The 6,994-nt window shown below is 32.4% G+C and overlaps 1 protein-coding gene and 1 pseudogene across 1 annotated transcript; both read right to left on the bottom strand.

The window, feature by feature from the left end:
• Positions 1 to 1,308: 1,308 nt before the first annotated feature.
• Positions 1,309 to 1,618, bottom strand: LOC149520329 (protein MEN-8 pseudogene; annotated as a pseudogene).
• Positions 1,619 to 3,017: 1,399 nt separating this feature from the next.
• LOC111311110 (laccase-7-like) lies at positions 3,018 to 6,461 on the bottom strand. The gene is made up of 6 exons (XM_089762083.1): positions 6,353 to 6,461; positions 5,716 to 5,867; positions 4,980 to 5,224; positions 4,670 to 4,798; positions 3,623 to 4,579; positions 3,018 to 3,437 (listed from the first exon to the last, which is right to left on the bottom strand). Exons 1-6 carry the CDS (start codon positions 6,446 to 6,448, stop codon positions 3,307 to 3,309), a joined length of 1,710 nt encoding a protein of 569 aa, XP_089618209.1. The 5' UTR covers positions 6,449 to 6,461; the 3' UTR covers positions 3,018 to 3,306.
• Positions 6,462 to 6,994: the final 533 nt, after the last annotated feature.

The raw sequence follows: 6,994 nt of genomic DNA, 5'->3' as shown, positions 1-6,994 counted from the left end.
AAAAGTTAAAAATGGCCCCCCTAAAAAAATAAAAAGTTCTTCTTTATGTTTATAAATATTTAGAATTTTGAAATTTTAGGTTCAAATTTCATTATACGTGGATTTGTTTTAATTTTATTTTGATTTGTTTAATTATGCTCTAATTTCTTAATTAGTTTATTTGTTTGATTATTCAATTATGTAATACTTAATTATAATTGTAATTTATACTTGTAATTCAAAAAAAAAAAAACCTTTAAACACAAAAAGAAAATTCAATTATCAAATAAACTCCAATTAATTTGCAAAAAATATTAATATTTATAATTTAGTTCTCATTAAAAAATTAAAAAATAAATGTATTTATTAAATATAACACACATTAAAAATTCAAAACTATTAAAAAAATTTAACAAAAAAAAAGTGAGATTAATAGAATATAAAGAGACAAATTTTATTCCCTAAGAATTTGAACTTAGCACTAAGTCATATTTCTTAAAAACTTAAATCCAGTGCCAAGCTGTTGTTGTTATTACAAAAGGTGTATTCTTGTCTTCTTAGAAAGCCAATTACATTGGCGGTACAAAGGGTGATTAAAACTCCTTTTATGATAAGACCATTGGCCATTGCATTTTTGTCTTCTAATTTTGAAGTCATTAATAGTAAATTATAATTTTTTTTTAATTTTAATTATGAGAAAATTATCAATATTTATTGAAAAAAAAATCTTAATCTTATTAACTACATTGAGAGAAAATTTACTAAAATTTTTAAGTCTAAAATTTTTTTTTATGAAAGATTGTTGTGCACAATTTTAAATAAAATTATTTGAGTTTTTTTGTAATTTTAAATAGTTATATTTTATTTATTTCAATACTTGAAATTTTTTATGTTTTTTATTTATGGTTACATTATGAAATACCATATTTTACTTAAAATTTTTATAATTTTTGATAAAATAATAACATATTATATGCTAAATGAAAATTTTTAAGTTAAAGTTGTTATTTAATTTGGCCCCCCTAACTTGAAATCTGGGATCCGCCACTGTATGTAGTACTATTTTTTCTTAATAGTAAGTTCTCTGTGATCTCCATAGCATTGCTTGGTCATACATGAGATACACATTTAAAAAAAAAAAAAAAGGATGATAAAACTCCAGCCTTATTTTGTAGCCACTTGCACCACTCTTGCATCACCATCTTGCACGAATTTGAATTTCTACATATAGAGTCAAGAATGTTATCTAATTATGAGAAATTTGAAGAAAAAAATAGAAGAAAAGAAATAAAATGAAAGAGGGGATTAGGGTAAACAGATAACTTACTTTCAGTTTCCGCAATTGAGAGGTGGCAGATGGCAGATTGCGTTGAGAAGGGAGTTGAGAAGCAATCCTGAAAGTGCTGCAGAGGCAGCCATGCTGCACAGATTGGAGTGCACCACAGCAGTCAGGACAAGGATTGGTGTTAGTGGCACTAGGCACCACAAAAGGTGCGCACACATTCAGGTTGGTGAGCTCAATTGTGCAGCTCTGTGCCTTAGCCGTTTGGGTTTACACTGCTGCTACAGCCAGCTACAGAAGTAGTGCTGCAGCTGCATCTCGCGAACTGAGAGATACCAGTAACTTGGCAATTTCCATGACTAATTTTATCTTTTCTAAATCTTGGGCTAATTCTCTTTCTCATTTTTGTGACTTATTCATTGGGATTTTAGACTATTTAGAGTTGGATTTGGACGGTGAGAGTATCTATCGATGAGTTACCTATCTTAAGTTTTCAGCACATCACAATTTTGTTGCATTTAGAATTAATGTTGTTAATTTCATTTTGATACCGATCATATTAGTCATTACGCTCTAATTTCTTTTTTATGATTATTTGATGTTTTTAACAGCTTGTAAACTTTGGTAAATGACAATACTATTGAATTTTGTTGATTTTAATATGTTTGATTAAAAAACAACTCAATTGGATTCGGCATATATATTTTTTGGAATATGAAAATTATTTTTAAAAAATTAAGACACACTTTTAAGGGTGATTTTAATTGTCAATATAGTTCACTTAATAAATATAAAATATTTGAATAAAATGTGACTTGTATTGGAATTTAAAAATGTCTTTAAAAGTTTTTTTTTTTTTTTTTTTTTTACTTATAACGGTAGTTTAAAGTGTGAGAAAAATCATGTCATCAACATACATATGTAACTCCAATATTGATAGTTTGATTGTCAAAAAGTTTTTATTAACACTCATTTAGTTGACAGTCAAAAAGCAATTGGCAATAATAAAAGTGGTAGTTTTTTAGTCTTTTATTAACACTTATAAAAGCCCGCAAAAATGATTTTTTTTTGTTGTATACTTTATTATTGCAAAATGTATATATTAATATTTAATGGTATCACATTCACATTATTAGAATATATTTAAATATTTTTATATTTATTTTTAAAATATATATATTCATAAAATTTATAACATTTAGTGATGGTCAAATGTTTCCTCACTAAATCCACTCATATTAATTTTCACATATCTTTTTCATCATAACCAAGATCAAATTTTATATTAGTGAAATATATTTGTAAGGATCAATTCTAAATTTACATATAAAGCATTAAATTAGTAAAAATTATATGTAACTCGTATAAAAATAATATTTAGTGAAGGTCCAAATACACTACTCACTAAAAATTTATTTCAATGAAGATTATTGGTGGCCATCATTATATAAGAGTTTTTAGCAAGGACTAATGTGTAACTTGCACTGAAATCGTTATCACTAAAACAAGTTTTTTTTGTAGTGTCAATTGATGAAAAAAAAATATTTAGGAAATGAATACAAATTTAATCCAATTTATTCATGCAAAAATTTTTAAAAAGTGACATGTAATAAATTTAAAATTTAAAATTTAATACATTTAACTTTTTTAATTTAAATTATAATCTCTTTTAAAAAATACTAATAATTCCAAATAACCAAAAAGTTTATATATATATATATATAACAGGAAAAAAACAGTAGAAAGTGATATTTTTAAAGGAATTTTTATTACCATACAAAAGAATATCATCAACCTTCTACAGTTACAACAATAGAGTTTTGACTTTTGACAAGAATATGTTAATGAATAATATCATTTATTACATCGAGAATGTAATGCCTCGAAATAATGAATGTGAAATGCAATCTTATACTAAAAGAATATAGAAAGAATGAAATCCAAACTTATAAAAAGAAAAACACCCCCCCCAAAAAAAAAGAGAAAAAATTTATTAATTATCATCGTCAAAAAGAACTTCGACGTCTTTCATCAATCAAGTATCCCTAGCATTGTGGTAGATCCCCCGGCGGTGGAGGCAAGGTTGTATCTGGAGTTGGTCCATTTTCAACCACGAAGGCGGTGGCCAGGCCTACTGGCAAGTGCGTGTCTAGGTGGCAATGCATTAACCATACACCTGTGCATTTTAGAGAATAGAAACAAGAATGTCAAGTTCAATCTTTTCAATGCGTTCACAAGGGTTAGAGCGAAAAGAACAAAATGCTTGAGCTTTCAAAAATAAAAAGTAAAAATCCGTTGAACTATCACTTTCATCTCACACCCACCCTTATGAAAGTAAGCTAAGGATCATAGAAAATTAACCTGGATTATTAGCTCTGAATCTGATGACCGCCCATCCTCCTACCGGCACGCCAATAGTGTTGCGCATTTGTGGGTTGATAAAATTGAACTTCTTTCTATCCGTGGCAGGGTTATAGTTTCCAAACCCTTGAGCCAATACATGAAAGTTAAAGCCATGGATGTGCATGGGATGATTCTCCACTCCAATGAAAGCTGTGTTCTGCAAGATCATCTGTACAGTCGAGTTGAACTTGAGTTTGGTGACCTTGGTTGCTTTTGGAGCAAACAACAATGGTAGGTTGTTGTTAATACTAGCGTTGGTGTAGCCAAATTGAATTGGGGGCTTGGCAGGGAAATCAGTGGTGTAAACTCCACCGATGTTGAAGAAAAAGGCTTGCAACATAGACAAGCTGGTGGGTAACACGAAAGATTCGTTGTTCATGCTGGCAGAGAATTTCGTCCCATTGACCGGACCCTGGCAAGTAGTGTTTGCTGGGCAAAGCTCGAGTCCCAACCCAATGGTGACGAACATTTTGTAGTCCACCTTACGTGGGACGGGGACCCAGTGAGGTCCGCCAATCAATCCGGTAATGTTGGTGTAAAACTTGTTGGCCGTGGGGGTGTCATTGAATGCAGGGAGGGCTGGCATTAGCGGCGATGCTGAAGATGGGGCACCATCATAGACGACGACACCCCTCGTTGTAGTATTATCATACTGTACACCAGTTGCGCTTGCATATGGTCTTGCGGCCATGTAATACGACCCAACCCGCTGATCGGCGGTTAGCAGAATGTCGACTGTCTGGCCAGGGCCGGTAACCACGACGTCGGTGACATAAGGCTTGGTGTAGCTGGCATCAATGGCAACGACTGTCATCTTATGATTGGCTATCTTGTAGAAAAGCTGGTTGTTAAGTGCAGCGTTGATAATACGTAAGAGATAGGTCTTCCCTTGCTCCACCTTAAGCTTGTACATATCTGATGGGAAATCATAATTAAATTAAACATCTATTAACATATAAAAATTATGGAGTACATGCATGGAGATATGTATTGGTAATCACTTACTGTTTTGAGAGCATGGGTAGAGATCACCAGGCCGTCCATTTATTGAGTAAGCATTAGAAACGTTAGGAGCACCGCCAGTGGCAAGCGCCTGGTTCTCCACATCAATGACATTAGCATTCCACCACTCACCTGCAACCCCATTGCTACTTTAATTAACCATAGCAATATTTTCTAAACTGAAAATTTAATAAAGACTTCAACTAATAGTCTAATTAAAGAGATTAATACTTCTAATTCAAAAAAAATTAGAGATTAATACTTCGATCGGTAAAATCTTAGATCCTGGCGTAAATTAGAATTGGTTAACTACCTAAGAGGATGGGAACTTCCTTGTGGGGCTTAGGGAACGGGTAAGAGTGGCCAGCTTTGGGGCGGATGATGAGTGCACCGTAGACGGTGGCACGGAGCCAAGAGGCATGAGCATGCCACCAGAGGGTTCCCTCCTGTTTAATGATTCTGAATTTGTAGGTGTATTTACTTCCTGGGAGAATTGGACACTGAGTGACCATGTCAGGTCCATCTGCCCAGCCACTCAGTTTCTGAAAAATTCCATGCCTGCTCAAGCAATCATCGAATTCACCGACATAACCGTTAGCAATGGTTAAAACATAAAAATATGAATGTATATAAAATAATAATAATAATCATGGGCTACAAATTTAATTGGTTTTAGTACTACATATATCATCATTAGTAGATTGAGTTAAGCATTGTTCTTTCATTAATAAAAAATGGATCACATGGAATAAGATATACATGCACAGTCAACATAATGCACCTGGCTATACTATATTTTCAAAAGAAAATTAAAAATCTCTCTCTTGTATCAATAAAACAAGAACCGACGTCGCTTGATGAAGTATTTTTACAGTGATGTTTTCGTCACAAAAACACTAATTATTTTGAAGAATAAGTCAGTCAAAATTACACAAAATAAATAAGTAAATTAACGTACCTAACAGATACTTAATATTTCTTTGTCAAAGTCAAAACTAAAATTTGGTGAAAACTGAATAAATTTGTTCTATATTTTCATGAGGATTTACCAGTGAATGGTCAAGTTGTAAGGTGACTTGTTAAAGACATGAACAATAAGTGTGTCACCCTCTTGAACGTGGATTGTTGGACCAGGGAGGCTACCATTTACTGCAGTAATCACTTGGTTGTTGCATAGCTTATTAACGGTCAAATTTTGCACCTGCCAACAAATTAAAATAATGAAGTTAGGGGCATTAGATATTAATGTAAAATCATGTGGTCAAACACTAATCACTTTCATTTCCTTCGGAGAAAAAAGTTAGTAGGAAATCTGCCTATAGGCTCAAAGAAAGTTGAATGTATCCAGTCGAGCAATAAACCGTCAGTAATGACTAAATTATGTAACTAATCAAGGATGGAAATGGTTAAAAGTTAAGAGGTAAAAATCGTTAAAGGAATGTGAAGGCTATTTGTAAAAGCCATTGACTTTAAGCTGCAGCATATGATTGCTAAGTTTCTATTTTCTATCGTAAATATTCAACGTGCATGGTGTTACTGGTAACACAATGACCATTATGTGGCTAAAGCCTGAGTTGAGTTGTTATGCAAAGTTTTGATCCTACTGTAAAGGAGAGGTTAATTTAATCCATGAAAAGAAAAAATGAAAACGGATTGTATATGGCTAAAGCTCTATAAGTAGATTACATAGAATGTGTGCTCCACTATTTCTGCAGCTGAAGCTGTTGAAGCAGCCAGAAGAAGAAGCAAAGCGTAAGCAAACAAGAAAACAGGGCGCCCCATTTCAATTGAAGGGCTAGCTCAAGGCAAAGATGAAGGAAGAGAATGGAGGGAGTTCAGATAATAGACTTCTTTTGTAAGGAATGAGATATTGATATAGATGAGAGGGCAAGAGACTTCTATTTATATTGTTAGAAGTGTAAGGGTTCCTCGTGGAACTAGCGTCCTTTCTTGGTTTAACTTAAAAAAATTTTCTGTTAGATATGTCAACCATAGCATGCGATATCCCAAAATAATAAATAAAATAGATTAAAAAAAGAAGGGGGGGGGGGGGGGGGGGGGGGGGTTTGCGTAACAACCTAGCCAAAGGTGTTATATTTCTTCCTTTAGAATATTTTTGAATTGGGCAACCAACGCGTTGGTCGAATCTTCTACATAGGTGAAAAAATATTTACATTGTAAAACAAAACCAGAAGTCGTATATGAAACAGTCTTGGTTGTTCAAGCAAAAAAAGTCTTTTTAAATTTGATAATATATTTTACTAGGATCTTACTTTAATTAAGAATATAAATTTTACTCATATTTGAAAATTTTAATTTTTTATATGA

The sequence above is a fragment of the Durio zibethinus genome, chromosome 1, assembly GCF_047325235.1.
Source record: "Durio zibethinus cultivar Kanyao isolate XHJ-2024 chromosome 1, ASM4732523v1, whole genome shotgun sequence".
NCBI classification, from domain to species: domain Eukaryota; kingdom Viridiplantae; phylum Streptophyta; class Magnoliopsida; order Malvales; family Malvaceae; genus Durio; species Durio zibethinus.
Note: the sequence above shows the minus strand (reverse complement) of the source record. Positions and strands in the feature narration are given on the sequence as shown.

Coding starts and splice junctions, on each gene's coding strand:
- LOC111311110 (XM_089762083.1), bottom strand. CDS start 6,448: ATGGGGCGCCCTGTTTTCTTGTTTGCTTACGCTTTGCTTCTTCTTCTG. Junction 5,868..6,352: donor TAGTGGAGCACACATTCTAT/GTAATCTACTTA, acceptor ATTTGTTGGCAG/GTGCAAAATTTGACCGTTAA. Junction 3,438..3,622: donor ATTCAGAGCTAATAATCCAG/GTTAATTTTCTA, acceptor TAAAATGCACAG/GTGTATGGTTAATGCATTGC.